Source organism: Macaca nemestrina, chromosome 8 (assembly GCF_043159975.1).
Source record: "Macaca nemestrina isolate mMacNem1 chromosome 8, mMacNem.hap1, whole genome shotgun sequence".
Classification (NCBI taxonomy): Eukaryota; Metazoa; Chordata; class Mammalia; order Primates; family Cercopithecidae; genus Macaca; species Macaca nemestrina.
In genome coordinates this window covers 124287183-124312259 of record NC_092132.1, presented here as the reverse complement: position 1 = coordinate 124312259, position 25077 = coordinate 124287183, and the positions used below count along the sequence as shown (strand labels likewise).

The following is a 25077-nucleotide window of genomic DNA, read 5'->3' as shown; positions in this document are numbered from 1 at the left end:
AGGTTGTATAACCGAATTAATGGCTCTTGAGTCAGTTAACATTCTCTATTTACCTGATTTTTTCTTAATTACGAAAACTGGAGAATTCCAAGGGGAAAATGTTGGAGCTATGTGCCCGTTTTCTAATTGTTCAGTAACTAATTCCTCTAAAGCCTCCAGTTTTTCTTTACTTAGCGGCCATTGTTTTATCCAACTTGGCTTATCTGTTAACCATTTTAAAGGTATAGGTTCTGGAGGCTTTTAACAATGGCCACCCTCAAAAACGATATCCTAAACCTTGGCGGGAACTTTGTCTTTCTGCTTGAAGTGGTTCCTTTAAAGCTTGCAAATTTTTTCCTAGTCCCATACCAGGGACATACCCATTTCATGCATCATATGTTGACTTTAAGGGCTATATAATTGTTCAGGAATTAGAACTTGTGCTCCCCATTGCTGTAACAAATCTCTTCCCCACAGGCTTATAGGTAGAGAAGTTATAATTGGTTGAATAGTCCCAGGTTGTCCATCAGGCCCTTCACAGTGCAAAATATAACTACTTTGACATACTTCAGGGGCTTTACCAACTCCAACTATGTTAAATTGAGCATGTTGATTGGCCATGTGCACAGCCAGTGCTGTAGAGAAATGATTGAAATATCCGCTTCTGTATCTACCAAACCTTTAAATTTCTTTCCTGAATAGTTATTTCACAGGTAGGACGTTTATCAGTAATTTGATTTACCCAATAAGCTGCTTTACCTTGTTTATTTGTGCTTCCAAATCCTCCTGTTCATTTAATTTCACTTTTCCTCATTCCCACATATGGCACAATCAGGAGTTGTGCTATGCGCTCTCTTGGCTCTGCTTTCCAGGGAACAGAAGTAGATATAACAATTTGAATTTCCCCATTATAATCTGAATCAGTGACTCCTGTTTGTACTTGTACCCCTTTTAAATTTAAACTAGACCTTCCTAGAAGTAACCCCATCGTCCCCCCTCACAAGGGCCCACAAACTCCTGCTGGCACCTTTTGCAGGGGTTCCCCAGGCAGAAGGCTCACAGCTTTTGTGCAGCGTAAATCTACTGTGGTGCTACTGGCTGTGGTGGGGGACAGACATTGCACAGGGGTGAGAATGGCCTGAGCTGCAAATGCCCCGGTTTAGAACGGGGCCAGGACGGGCCCCTCATGGCGTTTCCTGAAATGGGGTTCCCATCTTTATCAAACTTAGAGTGACAGATTAGCCCAATGTTTTCCTTTTTTGCATTTTGAACAAATTTCCGGCTCAGCAGTTTTCTTTTTTCCCCTATCTGGCGGCCTGACTCGCTGATTTTTTCTATATTCTTTTTTAGTATGACCATGCTTCCCACAGCTAAAACAAGCTCCAGGAAATGGAGTATTTCCTTTATCCACTCTCAGTCCTGCCATTGCCTGTGCCAACAAAGTAACTTTATGCAGATTACCTCTGACACTGTCACAGGCCTTGATATAATCAATTAAATGCACTTTCCCTCTAATAGGTCGCAGAGCAGCCTGGCAATCAGGATTAGCATTGTCAAAAGCTAATAACCGCAACACTATATCCTGAGCAGCCAAATCTGCAATCACCTTTTTAAGAGACTCCTGTAACCGAGCTGTAAAATCCACATACAGTTCTTTTGGTCCCTGTTTTACAGCACTAAAGGAAGGGTATTGTTTTCCACCTGAAGTGATTTTTTCCCAAGCTCTAATGCACACTCCTCTAAGCTGTTCTAGGGCATCATCCTGCATGACCACCTGTGCATCTAAACCAGCCCTGCCACTGACCCTAAAGTTGGTCTGCAGTTATATTAATTTGAGGTTGGGTCTGGGCGTTGCAAGCAGCCTGAACAGAAGCTTCATCTGCCCACCAAGTTTTAAATTGTAAGAACTGAGCAGGAGTCAGGCAAGTTCAAGTAAAAGCGTCCCAGTCAGTAGAAATCTTTCGACTGGAAACAGCAACATTCTTTAACAGTCTCATTACAAAAGGAGAACCCGGTCCATACTGATTAATAGCTTGCTTAAATTCTTTGAGTTATTAAAAGGAAAAGGCTCAAATGTAGTTATAATATTTCCCTGCTGATCAGGTAGGTGTATTCTAACACGGAACTGCCAAGCCTCTATATCACCCTCTCGTCTAGTTTGCTGAATTCCTGCCTGAATAGAACTGAGAGTGGTTGCTCGAGGTGCTGCTAAGTCACTGGGGCAAAAACTTTTCTCCCTGTGTCCTCTGGAAAAGAAAGATCTGGAGGGTCAGGCCATTCTTTTTCTTCAAAATAATAATGAGGGGGTGCAGAAGGGTAAGGATGAACTTCTCCCTCCTTTGCCACTGTAGCTCTAGCTGGCAAACAAACCTGCTCTGTTTCTTCTTCTGTAACTTAATTATCCTCTCCCTCCTCCTCATCATTAGTGTGAAAAGGTTCCAAGGTGGAATGAAGCAAAGCCCACATTTGTCCCATTGTTACCCTGATGCTTCCGAGCTCCTCTTCTTACCACGGGGATCATTTTAAGAGTACTTGAGTGTCCTCCAGCTTAGTTCCATGTTCTCCAACCGTCACTCTGGTGACCCTGCGACCTGGGTTCGAGCCCCCACGTATGGGCGCCACTTGCTGAGAGCTCGGTCATGGAGACCCTAACCCAGGGGCACTGGAGGAATTAAAGACACACACAGAGAAATATGGAGTGTGGAGTGGGAAATCAGGGGTCTCACAGCCTTCAGAATTAAGAGCCTCGAACAGAGATTTATCCACGTATTTATTGACAGCAAGTCAGTGATAAGCATTGTTTCTATAGATTATAGATTCATTAAAGGTATTCCTTATGGGAAATAAAGGGATGGGCTGAAATAAAGAGATGGGTCTGGCTAGTTATCTGCAGCAGGAGCATGTCCTTAAGACACGGATAGCTCCTGCTATTTTTGTGGTTTAAGAACGCCTTTAAGCGGTTTTTCGCCCTGGGAGGGCCAGGTGTTCCTTGCCCTCATTCCAGTAAACCCACAACCTTCCAGCTGGGTGTCATGGCCATCATGAACACGTCACACTGCTGCAGAGATTTTGTTTATGGCCAGTTTTGAGGCCAGTTTATGGCCAGATTTTGGGGGCTTATTCCCAACAGGGAAGAAGAGGGCTCCCTAAGGAACTAAACAAGCTAACATCGTATTAAACATATTGAATGAAACCATATCCCACATTAAATATAATTTCTAGGTACAGAAGAGTTGAATTGCAGTTGATTAGTTAAGAAAACAGTTGCTTTGTAGACATTACGTATGTATGTGTGGAGGCCGGGCGCGGTGGCTCAAGCCTGTAATCCCAGCACTTTGGGAGGCTGAGACGGGTGGATCACGAGGTCAGGAGATCGAGACCATCCTGGCTAACACGGTGAAACCCCATCTCTACTAAAAAATACAAAAAACTAGCCGGGCAAGGTGGCGGGCACCTGTAGTCCCAGCTACTCGGGTGGCTGAGGCAGGAGAATGGCATAAACCCGGGAGGCGGAGCTTGCAGTGAGCTGAGATCCGGCCACTGCACCCCAGCCTGGGTGACAGAGCAAGACTCCGTCTCAAAAAAAAAAAAAAAAAAGTATGTATGTATGGGGTTGGACGCGGTGACTCATGCCTGTAATCCCAGCACTTTGGGAGGTAGAGGCAGGTGGATCACCTGAGGTCAGGAGTTCGAGACCAGCCTGGCCTACATGGTGAAACTCTGTCTCTACTAAAAATACAAAAAGAATAGACAGGCATGGTGGCGGGTGCCTATAATTCCAGCTTCTCAGGAGGCTGAGGCAGGAGAATCACTTGAACCCGGGAGGCAGAGGTTGCAGTGGGCTGAGATCATGCCATTGCACTCCAGCCTGGGAAACAAGAGTGAAACTCATCTCAAAAAAAAAAAAAAAAAGTATATGTGCATTTACTTATTTATTTATTTATTGAGACAGGCTCTTGCTCTGTTGCCTAGGCTAGAGTGCAGAGGCATGATCTTGGCTTATTGCAACCTTGACCTCCTGGGCTCAAGTGATCCTCCCACCTCAGGCCCCAAGTAGCTGGGACTATAGGCACATGCCACCACGCCTCGCTAATTTTTGTATTTTTTGTAGAAACAGGGTTTTGCCATGTTGCCCGGACTAATCTCGAACTCCTAACTCAAACAATCCACCTGCCTCAGCTTCCCAAAGTGCTGGGGTTACAGGCATGTGCCACTGTGCCTGGCGTTAGTATTAATTAATTCCTACCTGTACTTTTTGCATTCTGGAATCAGTACATTTTATTTTCAGGTTTCAAACAGTTCATTGATCCCCAAAAAGCCTATGGGCCCTGGACACTGTACCTAATACTGATAAAATGGTCCTTTATAAGTATGCCATAGAAGTCTTTCAAATTAATATAGATAGACATTGCTTGAAAATGGATAGGTGTTTACATGGTTGGCAGCGACAGGATACTCTAAATTCATGCATATACTTATTCAACAAGTTTACGGGAATATCAACCATGCACCAGGCACTGTGGTTGGTGCTGAGTAAAGAGTGGGAACAAAACTCACACGGTCCTACCTTCGTGGAACTTAAGTCTTTGTGGGGAATGGTAAGATAAGTAAGTATAGCTGGTGATGAGTGCAATCCATACCCCATTGAGAAAATAATTAGAATACGAAGGGTAGCCTATTTTTTATTAAATGGTGCTATGGTCTGAATGTTTGTGTCCCTCCAGAATTCATATGTTGACATAAAACCTTCGAGGTTCTGTCCTCTCTGCCGAGCTTCACATCTGATATTTTATTGACTACTTGGCAATTAAAAGGTGGGACATTTGGGAGGTGATTAGGTGATGAGGGCTCTCATCAGACATAGAATCTCCAGCGCTTTGATCTTGGACTCCCCAGCCTCTAGAACTGTTAGGAATAAATGTCTTTGTTTATAAATAACAGTAGTCGCCCTTATCCATGGTTTCATCTTCTGTGGTCAACATCAGTCCAAAAATATTACATAGAAAATTCCAGAAATAAACAATTCGTGAGTTTTAAATTGCACACCATTTTGAGTAGCATGACGAACTCTGGTACCATCCTGCTCTCTCTAGGCCAGGACATGAATCATCCCTTTGTCCTCAGTATCCACATTGTTGATACTACCTGCCCATTAAGGCCTTCTCAGTTATCAGATACACTGTTGTAGTATCACAGTGCTTGTGTTCAAGTCACTCTTATTTTACTTCATAATGGCCCCAAAGCACAAAAGTAGCGATGCTGGTGATTTGGATCTGCCAAAGAGAAACTGTAAAATGCTTTCTTTAAGTGAAAATGTGAAAATTTCTTGATTTAAAAGGGAAAGAAACCAAACCTATATCCTGAGGTTGCTAAGATCTATGGTAAGAATAAATCTTTTATCCATAAAACTATTAATGAGGAAAAGGAAATGCGTGCATAGTATATAGAGGGTTCAGTAATATCTGTGGTTTCAGGCATCCACTAGAGGTCTTGGAATGTAACCCCCGAGGATAAGAAAGGACTACTGTATCCAGTCTAAGGTATAACCGACTCTCAGTATGCTTGGGGAACTGGTTCCCGGATACCCTGATGCCAAAATCTGCAGATGCTCAAGTCCCTGATATAAAATGGTGTAATATTTGCATATAACTAACTGATGCATACCCTCCCATATCCTTTCAATCATCTTTATATTATTCAGAATATCTGATACAATTCCTATATATCACTTCATTCACATGGCTTCAATGTAGTACTTGGCATGCAGCAAATTCAAGTTTTGCTTTTTGGAAACTTGTGTAATTTTTTTCTCCCAAATTTTTGATCCAACGTTGGTTGATGTCAACCAATCACAGATGTCAAACCCACAGATACAAAGGGCCAACTGTATTTTGTTATAGCAGCCAGAAAGAACTAAGTCCCTGAGTGTGATGGTCAGTTTTTTTGTGTCAACTTGGTTAGGCTACATTCCCAAGTCATTAGTCAAACACTAATCTAGATGCTGCTGTAAAGGTATTTTGTGGATGTGATTAAAGTCCATCCTTCCTAAAGTGAACTGATGTTCACTTTAAGGAAGGGAGATTATCCCGGCTAATCTGGGTGGGCCTGATTCAATCAGTTGAAAGCCATAAGACAGAGCTGGGCTTCCCTGAAGAAATTCCTCCTGTAAACAATAGCCTCACCCCTTGCATGAGAGTTCCAGCGTAGTGTGCAGATTTTGGACTTGCTTAGCTGGAGCCCCACAATCATGTAAGCCAATTCCTTACAATAAACCTCTTGATATACATCTACTACTAGTTCTGTTTCTCTGGTTGAAAACTGAGTATGTGACATCTGAGAGATAAAGGGTCAGAAGGTGTTAGGGTGGGGGCAAGTGAAAGCGGTTGAGGGTGGAGTGTCAGCTTTGCTTTTTTGGAGAATGAGGGTGTGATCCAACACATAGAAAGAGGAAGAGGAACACGAAATGAGAGAAGAGAGAAGTAGGCAGGGGCTTAATGTAGCTCAGAGATAGGTTATGGAAAGCAGTGTGGATTTTAAGAGAAAGGGGAAATAAAATAACTGAATTTGGCTCTTATTTTTCCATTTTAAAAAAAATACATTATAGAAAAAAATATAGAGATGGGATCTTGCTGTGTTGACCAGGCTGGTCTCCAACTCCTGGCCTCAAGCGATCCTCCCATTTCGGCCCCCCAAAGTGCTGGGATTAATTACAGGTGTGAGACACGTGCCCGGCCTCAATTTGTCTTTTAAAGGATGATTTTGACTACAGGAGAATTACTTGGATCAGGGTTGGGGGGGGTGAGATGAGGGGGTGTGATTTCAGAGGCCAAGTATGGAAGGAGCAAACAATTGAGAGAGACACATCAGCTGAGATTAGATTACAGAGATGGTCGGGTTGACAGGGTAAAGTGTAAGCATGAGACCCGAGCTAGGACAAGCAGAACTTGCAGGTCTATTACAAGATGTAGGGGTGAGGAGTGCCAGGGTGACTCTCGAGTGTCTGGCTTGAGCAACTGGGCAAATGGTGTGGATCAAAAAAGCAGCAGGTTGGAGGGAGGACGGGAGTATTAATCGAAGTTCTGGAAGTTTTAGGTTCGATATGACTCTGAGTGGAGATGTCAATCAGTCAACCGAATATCAGGTGTGAAGATCGGCAGAGCGGGCAGAACCAGAGACATTCATTAGAGAGCAAGCAGGTGGAGGGCACTTAACCTATAGGAAGGATAGAGCGAGAAAAGGGTCAGGAAAAGTCCTAATGTGTAGAGAAAGGCAGAGGCTGAAAAGCAGCAACGGCGAGGTCAGAGGAATATCTTTAGGGTATGATTACGCCTACGCAAGTGGGTAAAATGAGGGCATAATGACGCGCACTGGATTGCAATAAACAGCTTTTATTCTTTTATCAGAGATAGTATCTAGCTTTGTAGCCCAGGCTGCAGTGCAGTAGCATGCTCATAGCTCGCTGGAGTGCAGTGGTATGCTCATAGCTCGCTGCAGCTTCATTGGGCTCAGGCGATCCTCTCGAGTAACTAGGTGTACAGGCGCAGGTCATTGTGACCGGCTTTTTCTTTTCTTTTTTTTTTTTTTTTTTTTTCAGGAAGAGAGGGTCTCACTATGTTACCAGGCTGGTCTCGCAGTCTCGCACTCCTGGCCTCGAGCGATCCTCCTGCCTCGGCCTTTCGGCCTCCCAAAGTGCTGGCCTGTGCCCAGCCAATGGCTGTTCCAAATTAGGGTCTACGGCCCCGCACCGCTGCCACGCACAGTCCTGTGCGCCCAGACTCGACGCAAACAACAGCCGCAAGCTTCCCTGACCCCGCCCCGCAGAGTCCTCGCCCCACCCCGGCTCCACCCCTCTCCCAACCCTGCCAGGCTCTCCAATCGCGTGTGGAATTATCGCTCTACCCAGGCGGTGGTGTGGATCTCCGCTCCAATTGGGGCCGTACCATGGCGGAGAAGACTCAAAAGAGGTGGGTCTGCTGCTTGAGAAAAGCCCTTTCTCAGCTTTGCGTAGGGGTGGAACCTGTTCCTGGTCGCCAATGGTGGCGACTCAGAGGGTGTCTCATCCTGGGCCTTCGGGCTGAAGGTACCTCAAGCCCAGACCTGGCGTCCACTGAGGGAGGGGGCTACGGAGTGGGGGCGGGGAGGGCTGAGAAGGGACACGGAGTCACCGCCTGGAAGGTTTTTGTTCCTGTCTGTCCTTCCCTCCCCGTAGGCGCCTGCGCAGAGGGGGTCTCCCGGCGGGGCTGCGAGGAGAGGGTGACGTCAGCTTTTTCTTGGGGCGCAGGGGGAGGCGGGCTCCCTTCTCCAGCACAATCGGCGGTACTTGGGGCAGCTGTACCCCACGGCTTGGCGCTGGATTCTCTGCTGCATGTTGCGAGACCCCACGCCAGTGCTGGCCGCACCCCAGGCCCTTCCTGTCTCTGGAGGGTGGGGTGTGTAAAGGGATTTACGGTCGCTGTCAGAAGGGGATCCGCGCCTCGAACTGTGACCCACACGCACGCGCACACACACACACACACTATATATTCAGATGCGGGGAGTACATGCGCAGATTTGTTGCACAGATATATTGCGTAATGGTGAAGTTTGAGCTTCTAGTGTACTTATCACCCAAATAGTGAATGTTGTACTCGATGGGTAATTTTTCAGCCCTCACACCCCTCCTACCCTCGCTGCTTTTAGAGTCCCCAGTGTCTGTTATTTCCCTCTTTATGTTTCTGTGTACTCATTTTAGCTCCAACTTAAAAGTGAGAACATGTGCATTTGATTTTGTTTCTGAGTTATTTCATACGGTAATGGCCTCCAGTTCCATCCATGTTTTTGCAAAAGACATGATTCCTTTCTTTTTTATGGCTCTGTAGTATTCCATCGTATAGATACACCCCATTTCCTTTATCCAGTCATCCGTTGATGAACACTTAGGTTGATTCCATACTTTGCTATTGTGAGTAGTACAATGATAAAGGAGTTTAATTGTCTTTTTAGTACGATGGTTTTCTTTGAGTAGATCCTGGTTCGAATGGTAGTTCCATTTGGATTGGTAGTTCTATATGAATTGCTGGGTCCAATGGTACTTCTGTCTTTAGTCCTTTGAGAAGTCACCATACTATTTTCAATAGATGAACTAATTTACATTCCCACCGATAGTGTATAAGCTTAGAACTGTGACATTTTCTGCCAGGCGTGGAGTGAACAAGCTCCTTTGTAAACATATGGGGAGGGCAATTTTGGCTGCTTCTCCGGTAGTCTTCATTGCTGGGGTCTCTTGGTGGCTGTTGGTGGCTGGGATGACACAAGTGCAAAAGTAAAGCCGTTTCGAACAGCAGCAGTGTTGAGCTCCCTCTGCTGACTCTTTTTGACAAAGAAAACTGACATTGTTTCTGGTGCCGTAAATTAAAATTTAGATTTTTCTTCCATTTAAGCAGATGCTCTATAATTTTTTTTTGTAAGCTAAAGAGGAACAGATGTGTTATAAATATTATGTGCAGTAGATAGTAGCTGACAGTGAAGATGAAGGTATTGTTGACTTGTTACTTTAACAGATCTGAGATTAAGTCTTGCCCTCCCATCTGCCGGCTCACCTCTCTGCTCCCACCACTCCGAGATACAGAGGGGTCCTTGCAGAGATATTGGGACCACGTTTTAGTTGGTCTAGTTGGTGAATTAATTCTTCCCTCCCCCACTGAGAAGTGTGCTGATTGTGATGCAAGCATTACCTGGGATCTCTCCCTTGGGCGTAAAACTGAAGGCAGGGGGCACTTGTGAGTCTCTCCTACTCTCAGTTGCCCAGGACAAGTTAAATGTTAGATAATGCTCTTTTCATAATGGGAAGGAAGCTGAGGAAATGGAAAATTGCAATGAGAAATAAGGTCTAAAACAAGAGACATTTTATAGAGGCTAATTTATTTGACCAGGGCTTAATAAAACTGCATATTTTACCATAAAAACCCACTTTAAGTGAAAAGTGTCGGAGAAATGACATTTACAGATGGTGATACATTCAAGGACAGTGTCATTCATTTATCATGGAAAAACATCTGGAGTGACAGGATGTTTCCAGAAAACTTTCAACTAGAAGAGAGATGACTGATTTCAGGACAGTGATGCCCCAGGAATGAACTCTGCTCCAAGAAATTTCTAGTCTCTGAATTTCAGTTTTTTCTGTAATATGAGAGGGTTAGACCAGGTGATTTTCTGCTTTTACTAAAGTTTTCTTTCTTTTACTTTCTTCTAATTTCTTTCTTCTAATCTTACTAAAATCTTTCTTCTCCAATACAGTAGGAGGGCTACATATTTTCTGTTATTTCAGCAGATTGACTTTTTTTTTGAGACAGAGTCGCTCAGGTTGGAGTGCCGTGAAAGCTTTGCACCATGCCTGCTTCCTTTTTTTTTTTTTGAATTGGAGTCTCACTCTGTTGCCCAGGCTGGAGTGCAGTGACGCAATCTCAGCTCACTACAACCTTTGCCTACCGGGTTCAAGCGATCATCCTGCCTCAGCCTCCTGAGTAACTGGGACTACAGGTGCCCACGACCACACCTGGCCAATTTTTGTATTTTTAGTAGAGACGGGGGTTTCACCATGTTGGCCAGGCTGGTCTCGAACTCCTGACCTCAAGGAATATGCCCGCCTCAGCCTCCCAAAGTGCTGGGATTACAGGCGTGAGCCACTGCACCTGGCCCAAATTGACTCTTGACAGGCTGTATCACCCAGAAGGACCATTGGTAGGATTTCATTGACTTATGCCTTGTAAAAAGTCACAGCCTGACAAAATGATGGAAACAGCTGGAGCTGTGTCTATTCTCAAAACCATTTCTTGAAGATAGACTCAGGGATTATTAGTTTTTTCTATCTGATACATTATTTTTTTCTTTACTTAGAGCTTTAAAAATACATTGCGGTGTGAAGTTTGTCCACCCTAAATTGTGGAAGAAAAATTTGTGTATGTCTTTTTTTTTTTAGTTCATCACACTAGTAGGGAAATTGGTACAATCTGAAAAATAGTTTTCATCTTACTTTGCATGTATATTAGGGAATACTTTGGGGTAAGATTCTGGCATAGAAATGATGGAGAGTCATGTTAATGAAAGAATCTTTACCCTTCTGTCTCTCACAGCTGTATTTTTAGAACTCTCTTATGAGCTTCAAAATCTGTATTTTCAGTCACTTATTGGGCATATCTGGTGACTATTCCATAGATACCTCAGACTGAGTTTATCTAAAATTTAGCCAAATGACTTTTTTCTCTGAAATCTGCCCCTCCTCCCATAGGCTATTCTCAGATGGTGCCATTAGTTTTCCAGATCAGAAACCTAGAGGCTTTGACTTTGCTCCCTGGCTCCTGACTTTTGGTTAGTTTTCTTTTTCTTTTCTTTTTTCTTTTTTTCCTTCTTTTTTTTTTTTTTTTTTTTTTGAGACAGAGTTTCACTCCGTCACCCAGGCTGGAGTGCAGTGATGCGATCTCGGCTCACTGCAACCTCTACCTCCTGGGCTCAAGCAGTCCTCCCGCCTCAGCCCCCCAAGTAGCTGGGAGTACAGGTGTAAGCCACCATACCCAGCTAAGTTTTGTATTTTTTGTAGAGATTGGGTTTTACCATGTGACCCGGGCTGGTTTGGGTTGTTTTTCTGGCGTAAATGAAGCTGAGTCAGAGCAGCTGATTTTGAGCCCTGGAATTTGAGTTTCCCTCTCCATCAGAAATCATGGATGGCACCAGTTTCCTTAATCATGGACAGGATGGCACCAGTTTCCTTATTTCACTCCATGCCCCTCACCCCCATCCTTCTGTAGTTGATATGGTTTGGCTGTGTCACCACCCAAATCTCATTTTGAATTGTAGTTCCCATAATTCCCACATGTTGTGGGAGGGACCAGGTGGAGATAATTGACTCATGGGGGCCATTTCCCCCTTCCTGTTCTCATGATATGAGTTAGTTCTCACAAGATCTAATGGTTTTATAAGGGACTTCTCCCTTCACTGGGCACTCATTCTCCTCCCTGCCACCATGTGAAGAAGGACATGTTTGCTGCCCCTTCTGCCATAGTTGTAGGTTTCCTGAGGCCTCCCCAGCGATGCTGAACTGTGAGTCAATTAAACCTCTTTCCTTTATAAATTATCCAGTCTCAAATATGTCTTTATTAGCAGTGTGAGAACAGACTAATACACTAGTCAAACTTATTTCCCCTCCACAGAGAAGAAAGCAAATATAGTTTGCTCTTTATATCCATGGGTTCCACATCCATGGATTCAACCAACCTCAGATCGAAAATAGGAAAAAAAAAATTGTGTCTGTAAACAATACAGTATAACTATTTACAGAGCATTTACATTATATTAGGTATTGTAAATTATCTAGAAATGACAAAGTATGAGAGGATGTGTATAGGCTTTATGCAAATATTCAGCATTTTATATCAGAGACTTGAACATCTGAGGATTGGTCTGGGAACCAATCTCCCACAGATACTGGATACTGAGGGATGTGATTATACACACTTTATGGTCCTTGGGGCCTGTAACAAGGAATGGGAAGTACCTACCTTCAACGTTGCCTAGAAACCAGATTTTTATTAAATGTGTTTATTGCCAAGTCTTGTTTCTATTTCCTAGACATACCTGCAGCTTCTTCTATGTGCTACCAGTGCATTTGATGTGGTTTGGCCCTGTGTCCCCACTCACATCTCATCTTGAATTATAATGCCCACCTGTTGAGGGAGGGACGAGTAATCTGAGTGATTGGATTATGGGAGTGGTTTCCCCCATGCGGTTCTCGTGATAGTGAGTGAATTCTCACAAGACCTGATGGTTTTATAAATGGTAGTTTTCCCTGCGCTCTCACTGTCTCTCTGTCCTGCTGCCTTGTGAAGAAGGTGCCTGCTTCCCCTTTACCTTCCGCCATAATTGTAAGTTTCCTGAGACCTCCCCAGTCATGTGGAACTGTGAGTCAATTAAACCTCTTTCCTTTATAAACTACCCAGTCTCAGGGAAGTTCTGTATAGCAGTGTGAAAACAGACTAATACAGCATTTCAGGCGTGCATTCTCTCTGTAGGATTAGACCAGCTGCCTCCCTGACCCCCACCACCGCCAAGTACTTCTTCATACGTGTCAATTATCTGCATACCATTTTGTGACATTGTTGGCTTGGGAATGGGAATCCTTCAGTGACTTCTTGCCTACAGGTGCAAATTCAAATCCCTTGTCATGGTGTACAAGCTTGTTCATGGGCTGGTCCTGCTTTTCCTCCCAGCCTTACCTGCTGCCTTTCTCTTCATGACTTTCGTGCTTCTACTCATTCGGTGACGTCCAACCTGGGAGGGGGAAGAGGTTTTTACTTTGTTACTTACTAGTCTCTGCTTAGATGTATGCATATGGTATTTCAACATAGAATAGATAAAATAGTGTTTTAATATTTTTACATAAGTGTTCTTGCACAAACATTTACACTTTTCTTTTCTTTTCTTTTTTTTTTTTTTTTTTTGAGATGGAGTATCGCTCTGTCGCCCAGGCTGAAGTGCAGTGGCGCTACCTCGGCTCACTGCAAGCTCTGCCTCCCGGGGTCACGCCATTCTCCTGCCTCAGCCTCCCCAGTAGCTGGGACTATAGGCGCCCACCACCATGCCCGGCTAATTTTTGTATTTTTAATAGAGACAGAGTTTCGCCATGTTGGCCAGGTTGGTTGGTCTCAAACTCCTGACCTCAGGTGATCCACCTGCCTTGGCCTCCCAAAGTCCTGGGATTACAGGTATGAGTCACCATGCCCAGCCCAAAGTGGAACAATTGGAAATCAAAATTTTGAAAAATCCAAACAAAATTACGAAGACAAAATATCTAAAATGTTAGTGTTATTTCATAGTAGCTGAGAGCAGATTTAACACCGTGAATGTCATTGCCATTTAGAAAAATTCTTTTCTTAATGAAGTTTCCTAATAACCATCACTGTAATGGAGAAGTCATTTGATGCACTTCCTCATGTCAGCTCATGGTTCAGCTAGGATCGGTGTTTACATACAGCTTTGTCAAACAAAAGATAACAGCAGAATATAAAAAAGCATCAATAAGTTATATGGAAATTATTAGAGTCTTTTGAACAATTTGTACTACAATTTATATTACTTTGTAAAAAGTTTCTCTCATGTTTGTGTGTGTGTATGTATATATATGAGAGTAAATAGAAGTATTTGTAAATTTTAAATTTCTAAGTTAGTATTACTTTGCTGGTTGTTAAATAGTTTAAATGTATATTTTTTCACCCTGCCTTTACAAAAATAATGGCATATTATATACTGTCTATTTTCTCACTTCACTTTTTTTTACTTTTAACAGTATAGCTTGGAGAGCGTTCCTTTTTTTTTTTTTTTTTTTTTTTAAGAGATGAGGTCGCACTATGTTGCCCAGACTGGTCTTGAATTCCTGGGCTTAAGCAATTCTCCTTCCTTGGCCTCTCAGAGTGCTGGGATTACAGGTGTAAGCCACTGTGCACAGCCATTCTAAAATCTTGACAAGGGATTATTCATTCTTTTTGATGACCATGTAATAGTCTATAATATACCATAATTTATTAACTGATCTTCCACTAATGAATATCTAGGTTGTTTTCAGCTGTTTGCTGTTTAGAAACATGCTGATATTAAAAGAAAAGGTTCAAAACTCTTCTCAAGCATTTTAATACTATAGCACATGTGATTTGGGATGATGGACAATATACCAATTGAAAAATTTATAATCTATTAAAACCTTACCCTCTTACCATTGACTTTCCATTTTTCCATCTTTTTTTGTTTTTTTCTGAGATGGAGTTTCACTCTTATTACCCATGCTTGAGTGCAGTGGCGCGATCTCGGCTCACTGCAACCTCCGCCTCCCGAGTTCAAGTGATTCTCCTGCCTCAGCCTCCCGAGTAGCTGGGATTACAGGTGCCCGCTACCACACCAGCTAATTTTGTATTTTTAGTAGAGATGGGGTTTCTCCGTGTTGGTAAGGCTGGTGTCGAATTCCCGACCTGAGGTGATCCGCCCACCTCAGCCTCCCAGAGTGCTAGGATTACAGGTGTGAGCCACTGCATCTGGTCTTTTTTTCCATCATTTTTTAAACCTTGTTTTCATTACAGTGTCAGGGTAGCTTCTCCAACAGTATTTTTAATCTTACCCCTGGTAAATGTTACCTTTTTCTTGCTACAGTGTGAAGATTGCTCCTGGAGCAGTTGTATGTGTAGAAAGTGAAATCAGAGGAGATGTGACTATCGGTAAGAAAATAGTTTATTTACTCTTTTTCAAGAATTGATGTGATTTAATCTATTTTAGTGCTTTACAATTAGATACTGTCTTCCATGTTTATTTCACGGATGTCCTAGTTTTATTGACAAAACAATGCATTTTCTCCTATGTGTTTAAAATTTCTGAAGGAATACAGTGTGATGGAGGCTGTGTTTAAACTCCTATCTGAAATACTAATGAGGCTGTATAACAAAGTCATTCGTGTATTTGAGAGAGATCCGTTGTGTACCTGCGATGTGCCAGGCACGGTGCTACGGTGCTGCCTTTGTGGAGCTTCGTGGAGAGCGTGGGCCATGGAGTCAACGGACCTGGGCTGCTTTGCTCCTTGCTCCTTTCTTGCTGGGTTACTTTGGACATATTACTTAACCTCTCTAACCTTGATTTTTTTTTCCCCATCTATATAATTGTGTATATCAGGATCAGGTGTGGCTGCATGTAGGTGTGGCTTACCGCTGCAGGGGTTTATTCTCTCATATAAAAAGTTTTGAGGTAAGTAATGCAAGGCTGATTAGTTGATTGTCCAGCATGGAGCTCCCGTCCTGTAGGCCAGGAAGTGATGGCTAGAGCACCAGCCGTCATCCTGGGTGAGAAAGGGGAGGCATGGAAGCAAAAGGGCATGTGTCCCAGCTGTGAGTCAGCTCCCTTTAAATAGCCTTCCTGAAAGTTCCACACGACCCTCCCCTGCAGCTTGATGTGTCCATGAGATTGTCTTAGCCATGAGACCAAGCTGCAGGGGAGTTTGTCTATCTCTTAGGTTTCTTGAAAGAGAACATGAAAATTGTGAGTAGTGAGCTGTCAATAACCGTTTGCTGTTAACGCAGTCAGATCTTCTCAGTGTAGCCTTGTCAGAGCTCAAGTCTAACATTTTACATACATGAACTTGACTAAATTCCTCAGACATTTTACTCTGTTCTTTTACCTGGGGTTTGCCTGGATATGGTGCCCTTGCGGTTTTATTGGTGTGAGCTCATTCTTACCAGCAGCCGCATGTCACCTGTATGCTACCAGACTAAAGTGTTCAGTGAACTGTTACACTTTCAGAGAGGAAATACACTTTATTTCCTTAAATGAACAGTTTCTTTAATAGAAAAAAAACCCTGTAATGTCATATTTTTTTTCTAAAAATATCTAAGCCTCCAAACAATTTAGGCATCTTGTCTTATAAAACCAGTGGAGATTGTGCCAGTATTATGGAACATTGTTAAGAATTTGCCAGGGGCCAGGCGCGGTGGCTCAAGCCTATAATCCCAGCACTTTGGGAGGCCGAGATGGGCGGATCACGAGGTCAGAAGATCGAGACCATCCTGGCTAACACGTAAAACCCCGTCTCTACTAAAAAATACAAAAAACTAGCCGGGCGAGGTGGCGGGCGCCTGTAGTCCCAGCTACTCGGGAGGCTGAGGCAGGAGAATGGCGTAAACCCGGGAGGCGGAGCTTGCAGTGAGCTGAGATCCGGCCACTGCACTCCAGCCTGGGCAACAGAGCGAGACTCCGTCTCAAAAAAAAAAAAAAAAAAAAAAAAGAATTTGCCAGGTTGGTTGATTTAATTATTTTAAATTGAGATACTTTAAAAATGTAGAAAACGGCCCTGTTTCTTTTCAGTGCTGTGTTAACTCTTTGTCTTTTGTATTACCTAAACCACTTGCAAAGTGTTTATGAAGGAAATGAGGAGCGCCATGTTTTTTAATTTTTTACAATCTCTGCTGCAGACTGGGACCACATATTTATCAAAATGCTCCTCTGTGTTCTTTTTACTCATCATTTTACTGCATTATAATTGTGGCTATCATCATGATATTCTAGGAATAATACCTTATAGTAGTTTACAACGCATTCTTCAGTTAGAAGGAAAGTAAGACTGAAGTAATTATGTAGATTTTCCCTGGCATTTCTTCTACTTCCCCATTTTACATTTTTTCTTTTTTTTAAAAAAATCCCCCAATGTTACAACAACCCTGTTTTGTTGTTGTTGTTGTTGTTGTTGTTATTGTTTTGTGACGGGGTCTCGCTATTTTGCCAGGCTGGTGTTAAACTCATGGGCTCAAGCGATCCTCCTGCCTCAGCTTCCCAAAGTGTTGGGATTACAGGTGTGAGCCACCACACCTGGCCCCACAACAACCCCATTTTAAATAACTATATAATGTCTACTATAAGATAGATATATAGATAGTATAGCTACATCTGCAGGCATAAATATACACAGACATTACATGGGTGGGGGATATGTATTTCAGATTTGAAATAACATATTTTACAGAAGATTTTCTGGGCTGTAAAGGCATTATCTGTGCAAGGAAGGTAGCTGCCAGTGATTGGTGGACCACTGCCTAGGACTGAGTTTTAGGGGTATCAGGGATCAGTATTCACTTTCCTGTTTCTCCCTCTGGTTTTCACTACGTTGTGCTCCTCCCCCTTCTTTATGCCTCTTATGTTCCTACTTTCCCTACATGTTGAAATTATTTAAGAAAGCAGAGGCCGGAAAGAGTTCAAGACCAGTGTGGAAAATATAGTGGGATAAGAGAGAGAGAGAGAGAAAGGAAGGAAAGGAAAGAAGGAAAAGAGAGAAAGAAAGAGAGGAAAGGGAGGGAGGGAGGAAAGGAAGGGAGAGAGAGAGAGGAAGAGAGAGAGAGAGAAAGAAAATAAGGAAGGAAAGAAAGAAAAGGAAAGGAAGAGAAAGAGAAGAAGGAAGGAGAAAAAAGAAAAATTAGCAGAAGGAAGGGAGGGAGGGAAGAAGGAAGGGAAAAATTAGCCGCATGTGGTGGCACGTGCCTGTAGTCCCAGCTACTTGGGAGGGCTCAGTGAGCTATAATTGCACTACTACACTCCAGCCTGGATGACAGTATGAGACCGTGTCTCAAAAAAAAAAAAAAAAATAATATTACATAAGGAGGTACATTGTTTAAAGCTACTTTCCATCTAGTTTGTTTGTTTGTTTAGAACCAAGGTCTTATTCTGTTGCCCAGGCTGGAGTGCAGTGGTGTGATCATGGCTCACTGCGGTGTCAAACCTCTGCACTCAAGTGATCCTCCCACCTCAGCCTCCAAAGTAGCCAGGTCTACAGCGATGCACCACCACACCTGGCTAATGTTTGTATTTTTGTCCAGGCTGGTCTCAAACTCCTGGCCTCAGTTGATCCTCCTGCCTTGGCCTACCAAAGTTCTGGGATTACAGGTGTAAGTCATTGCTCTTGGCCCTTCAACTAGTTTTTGACCACTAGCTGGTGGTGCACAATTCTGATAGTTAAAATGACATTTTAACACAGATTTTCTTTCTTTCTTTTTCTTTTTGAGACGGAGTCTGTCTCACTCTGTTGCCCAGGCTGGAGTGCAGTGGCGTGATCTCGGCTCACTGCAACCTTCACCTCCTGGGTTCAAGTGATTCTCGTGTCTCAGCCTCCCAAGTAGCCAGAATTACAGGCATGCGCCACCACACTTGGCTAATTTTTTTTTGTATTTTTAATAGAGACAGGGTTTCACCATGTTGGTCAGGCTGACTTCAAACTCCTAACCTCAAATGATCCGCCCTTTTTGGCCTCCAAAGTTAACACAGATTTTCGGTGATGGATTATAACATAAGAAGTGGTAATACATTTTTAAGGAAAGAAATACCTAGCGATTTACAGTTTATCACAGCAGATGGCCTCCAAGTGAATACTTGTTATATTTACTTTGACCCAGTGTTTCGAAACAAGAAAATTTTTGCTCAGATACTGGAGACAAAAAAACTCAATTTTAAAAGTTAAGGAAAATTTGAGGAAAAATGAAGGTTCAGAAGAGTGTTACAGTTACCGATGGTTCTGTCTTCTACAATTCTTGTCTCCTTTTTGTTACGTATGTTTCTTATCTTCAACTGTATAATACGGGAATTTTCCAGAATTGGTATTTAGATAATCATTTTTGTCATTGTTGTATTTAGTATAAAATGTTTCAAGTCTTTTGGCTTCTATTAATTCATTTTTCTGATGTAATGCATCAGATTAAAAAGCTCCTGGGAGATATAATTATAAAAGCAAAGAGTGGAGATAAGTCATCTGATTACAACTGTCACCACCCTGCTTTATTTTTCATCTTAGGGCTTTTATTGTTGCTTTTGCTTAGTTTATCTGAGTTAAGTAGCAATAAACTGTAGTTTAATTCATAGATTTTTTTCAGGATGTTTTGTGTAATTTTCCATCCTCTAGTCATGTATATTTTTACAAATTATTCCATTCTGAAATATTTTAGGAATAAAGTAATGTTTTCCTTTGCTATGTTTCAGGCTAATGGAACTTTAAACTCAATCTGTTTTCCTAGAAAAGCAGGTATTTGTTTTTTCAGAGAAACTAGCTGGATGCTTGGAAGTATGGTCCTTAAGCAGAAACCCTATAACTTGAAACTCTGCTGGAGCCTGACCCCCTTATTCAAGGCTGTTCAGAGACAAAGCCTGGGAAAAGTAACAGCCCTCTTGTTAATTATAATTTGGGTAAATAAGGTTTCATAGCATCAAGCCTATTTTTAGTCAGTCTGCCTTCATTCATGGGCCGTGAATTATTTCCCGTAAATCTTTGAGAGCCGAAAACCTTTCTGAAAGGCACCCTGAAGCACAGTCCCATGGTCCGTTACAGGGCGAGAGGCTGGGACAGGACTTAGTCAGGACATCAGTATGTGAAGGCAGAATTCTTCACAGTGGAAATGTTTTGTGCTGGAAGCACTTTGTCCCACTTACTTAGTCTCTCTAGGAGAGTTTTAATACAGACCAAAAGCCTCCCTTTCATTGCAGCAATCTTTTTCAGTAAGGCAGAACAGTGGCTTTGACTTGAGAAATTATCACCTAGAAAGCACTCTTACAGGTACTTCAGCTTACAGTTCAAGAAAATTGTTTAGTTGTCACAAAAACAGAGCTTAAGGCCTTTCGAATTATTTATTGACAAATGGAAATGTACACAAAGATTGCTTTCTGTGGCAAAGATAGACAGAAAAAGTGTCCTTTACCAGGGAAATGGAAATTGGATGCAAGGAATATCTTTCTGGCTGTGTGGCACCAAGCCCAGCCAACCCATTTAGAAAAATAATTCATCAGCCAGTAAGGCAGTTCCAACTCTAGACACGTTTATCCAAACACGGAGATAAGCCAAATAGGGCTTCAGCACATTTGGTAAGAAAATACACAAACTGCCCTGCCAGAAGGAGCGCCAGGATTCACAGCAAGCTTTCAAACAGTGTTTTCCATGGTGACAGAGTTTTATTTTTAAAGCACTTGAACCTCAAGACCCTTAAACTTCATGTTGAATTCAGACCCGATCTAGGTATAATAAAAGTGCTCATGGCATCAGAATAGCATGAAGTGAACCGTGGCCACGTTTCAGTGTGCTATTTCTAATGGTGCTTGAGTTGCTGGGCTCTGGACTCTGCTGCCCAACCTCCCATCATCAGACCACACAGACAGAATTACCCGCGTCATTCTCGGAAATCACAGCCTTCCTTTAAGAAGTTCACCAGGCCAGACGCGGTGGCTCACGCCTTCAATCCTAGCACTTTAGGAGGCTGAGTCGAGCGGATTTCCTGAGCTCAGGAGTTCGAGACCAGCCTGGGCAACACGGTGAAACCCCATCTCTACTAAAATACAAAAAATCAGCTGGGCGTGGTGGTGGGCGCCTGTAGCCCCAGAGGCAGGAGAATTGCTTAAACCTGGGAGGTGGAGGTTGCAGTGAGCCGAGATCTTGCCACTGCACTCCAGCTGGGGCGACAGAGCGAGACTCTGTATCCAAAAAGAAAAAAGTTCACCAAACCAAAATCTTAGCGGTTACATATCCTGAAGTCCGCTTATGCTAACCACTTCAGTCTGTGCCCAGAAAAGACCCACAAGAAGTTGAGAGAACCTATTTGATGTATTATTGCCTGTGACATTTGCTGTCACCTCACAATTTAAAGTTGATCGTTTCTCAAACTTTTTATTTCAGCCGCTTAACACTGGGACCTGTAGTTTGCAATGCTGCCAGCAGGTGGAGGTGGTGTCTAAATCACTGGTCTCACCTAAATGCAGCGGTGCTTTCTCTCCCTCTCTGGACACAGCCCTCAGATTTCTAACCAGGCATTTTCCAGTTACTTGTTTAATAATTATTAATAATGATAAAGACAGTAATAATAATAAAATACCTGCTTGAAATAGTTCACATATTATTTTTTCAATATTGTGTAAGACGTCTTACAGGACTGAGGTTTATTTTAATTTTTTTTGTTTGTTTTTTTGAGACAGAGTCTCACTTTGTCACCCAGGCTGGAGTGCAGTGGCGCAATCTCAGTTCACTGCAACCTCTGCCTCCCGGGTTCAAGTGACTCTCCTGCCTCAGCCTCCCAAGTAGCTGGGATTACAGATGCCCGCCAGAATGCCCGGCTAATTTTGGTGTTTTAGTAGAGATGGGGTTTTGCCATGTTGCCCAGGCTGGTCTCGAATTCTTGTGCTCAAGTGATTCACCTGCCGTGGTCTCCCAAAGTGCTGGGATTACAGACGTGAGCCACCACGCCTGCCCTATTTTGATTTTTTAAAATGTGTGCTTCTGGTATCTTCTGTGAAAAAAAAGTTTTAAAATTTTTAAAAAGTGTGCTTGTTTGGGTTCTTTAAGAAACATGGATTAATTTTTGAAAGGGAAAAATGAAAGTATCACTTGTTTTCATAAGTTTTAAAGAAACACACAGGTCCCAGGGGTATCTTTGTCTTGTCAAGAGCTACAGCTTGATGACCGGCAGAATATCTAGTGTCTCTGGCTACTTATCTAGCAGTGGCAAAGGATCTGCTTTCTGTCACAGACGTGACGATCACATCCTCCTATCTTTTTTTTTCCCCCTCAGAGAAAAAAAAAAAAAAGACATTGTCAGAGACAGTATCTTGCTCTGTCGCCCAGGCTGGAGTACAGTGGTACAATCATTGTTCCCTGTAGCCTTGAACCCCTGGATGCAAGCAGTCCTTCTGCCTCAGCCTCCCAGGTAATTGGGACCACAGGTACACCCTACCATAACGGGCCAATTTTTTTTTAATTTTTCATTTTGTAGAGAAGCGGGTGTGACTCATTGCCCTGGCTGGTCTGGAACTCCTGGCCTGAAGTAGTCCTCCCACCTCAGTCTCCTGAAGTGCTGGGATTACAGGTGTGAGCCACTGTGCTCAGCCCCATATCTAAGATTTTTAAAGCTAGTTATGGAAAATACTTTCATTAATCTTTTTACTGTCTGATCATGTGGTGTGGAATTTTTCCCCTTGGTTAACAGGAGGTATTACCCTGATACCTGAGTAGAGGTGCAAAGCGGTTCTTTTTCTTCTGTGTCCCAGACCAGAACTAGTTATTTTGCTTACTATGAAAAAGTTATGCATTAGCTCTTAGTAGTAAATAGTGATAAATATCCCATTTTTTAAGAACCATGGTCCAGACCCCACAATCCCTCTTTCAAACATTATTTCATATAATCCACATTTCAGCCCAATGAAGTAGGTTACAGATCTCTTCTTTTTATAGATGAGAAAACACGCCTTTGTGAGAGTAAGCACGTCACCTTTAGGTGATAGAGTCCGGTGTCTAGACTTTCTAGACAAGGCGGGGGGTGGGACTGGCTGGGGCTTTGATTACAAAGAACCTAAAAGAGGCAGATTGTGTCCTGTTATCATAGACTATTTTGACGTAAAATATAAACCTGGTATGGTGCAAACTATACATTTCAGTTGGTTCCCACAGCTGGAAGCCTTACAGTTTCTCCTTTAAAAGAAATCCACTGCTCGTTTCCCTGTTGTTTGGGGCCTCAGCCCCGAAAGTGGTGATGTCTAAAATGCCATTATTAAGGGACCTGTGAAATAAATTATGGTATATTAATATAAAATGAGATACTTTTCAGCCATTAAAAAGAGTATCTATCTAGATATACTTACATGGAAAAATTACCATGAAATAAGCAAATTGTAGAAGAATAGGTACTATTTCTTGATTTGAAAGACGTGTGCTTGAAATGCATATTTTTTTCCAAATCATATTTATTTTTAAACTTTTTAATGAGATATAGCTTATATGGAGTGATATTTACAGATTTTTTTTTATTTTTTTTTTTTTTTGAGACGGAGTCTCACTCTGTCACCCAGGCTGAGTGCAGTCGTGTGATCTTGGCTCATGGCAACTTCCGCCTTCCAGGTTCAAGCGATCCTCCCACCTCAGCCTCCTGAGTAGCTCAGACCACAGGTGTGCACCACCCTGCCTGGCTAATTTTTTTGTATTTTTCATAGGGACAGAGTTTCACCATGTTAGCTAGGCTGGTCCCGAACTGCTGACCTCAAGTGATCCACCCACCTCGGCCTCCCAAAGTGCTGGGATTACAGGCATGAGCCACCGCCCACAGCAGTATTTACATATCTTAAGTGTACAGTGGAGCTTACATCTGGAATAATATACCCCAAATTTTTTTTTTTTTTTTTTTTTTTTTTTTTTTTGAGATGGAGTCTCACGCTGTCGCCCAGGCTGGAGTGCAGTGGCGCGATCTCGGCTCACTGCAAGCTCCGCCTCCCGGGTTCACGCCATTCTCCTGCCTCAGCCTCCCGAGTAGCTGGGACTACAGGCGCCCGCCACCTCGCCCGGCTAAGTTTTTGTATTTTTAGTAGAGACGGGGTTTCACTGTGTCAGCCAGGATGGTCTCGATCTCCTGACCTCGTGATCCGCCCGTCTCGGCCTCCCAAAGTGCTGGGATTACAGGCTTGAGCCACCGCGCCCGGCCCCAAATTTTTAAGAGTAGTTACCTCTGGGGAATGAGATTAGCATAAGAAGATCTTTCACTTTTTGCTTTGTTTGAATTTTTTGTAATGATCATGTTATTATATAAATATGTATATAGCTGTGTGAATGTGTGTATATATATGCATATATATTTTTGTTTGTTTTAAATAAAAGATTAGATGCACACATTTACACTCATGTTCAACTTGAGAAGCTTCCCAGGGATCTCAGAGATCCATCCCATCTTCTATCCTGAAATCTTCCATCCTGAATAGGAGAATATGCCTGGGAAATTTTACTTTAAAAGCTGAAGATTTGGAAAGCCAGAAGTGACTGAGAGATCAAGGCCACTCTCTTGTTATTTCTTACCAGACTGTGCGTCCTGATAAGAAATGTTGGGGTGTTGGACTGAGCAGCCTGTTTTAGGCCCCCACCCTCCTTATCAACCTCCAGCAATTCCTCATCAGGAAAAAGAATAGGTGTCCCTGAGGTTCTCTCCAATTCTCTGGGCACCAGAAACACCTCCTTATTTTTAGTACATTTGTGAATGAGTGTATATTAAGCATTCCCAGTTTTCAAGATAAAAAGTTCAAAAGGACAAAAATAACATGTATTTATTTTTGTTGCCCCATATCATATAGTGGGGCATCTCAGCTGTCACAGGCAGATAATAATTATGAATTGACAATTTATATAATTAGGTGGGGCACAGTGGCTCACGCCTGTAATCCCAGCATTTTGGGAGGCTGAGGCAGGAGGATTTCTTGAGGCCAAGTGTTCAAGACCAGCCTGAGCAACATAGTGAGACCCCATCTCTAAAAATTAGCTGGATGTGGTGGCATGTGCCTGTAGTTCCAGCAGCTCAAGAGGCTGAGGCAGGAGGATTGCTTGAGCTCAGGAATTGAAGGCTGGAGGGAGTTATGATCACGCTACTATACTCCGGCCTGGGTGATAGAATGAGATCCTGTCTCTAAAAAAAAAACAAACCAATTTACACAATTGAATACTGAATTTTTTGGACAGTGTCACTTTCCTAATCCCCCACCCCCTCCGTCAACACTTCTGTCCACCCTCCCTTACTTTCAGAGTCAGTTATTTCATCTGCT

General features: G+C 42.9%; 1 protein-coding gene across 2 annotated transcripts in view; it reads left to right on the top strand.

Annotated features, from left to right (window-relative positions):
• Positions 1-7790: 7790 nt before the first annotated feature.
• Positions 7791-25077, top strand: part of LOC105481975 (dynactin subunit 6) — a 61665-nt gene continuing 44378 nt past the window's right edge. Inside the window, exons 1-2 of one of the 2 annotated variants that reach the window (XM_011741776.2) lie at positions 7791-7943; positions 15151-15215. In XM_011741776.2, coding sequence (XP_011740078.1) covers positions 7921-7943; positions 15151-15215 — 88 coding nt within the window. In that variant the 5' untranslated portion in view covers positions 7791-7920. The remainder of the gene's footprint in view (positions 7944-15150; positions 15216-25077) is intronic. The other variant, XM_011741775.2, reaches the window with a different exon arrangement.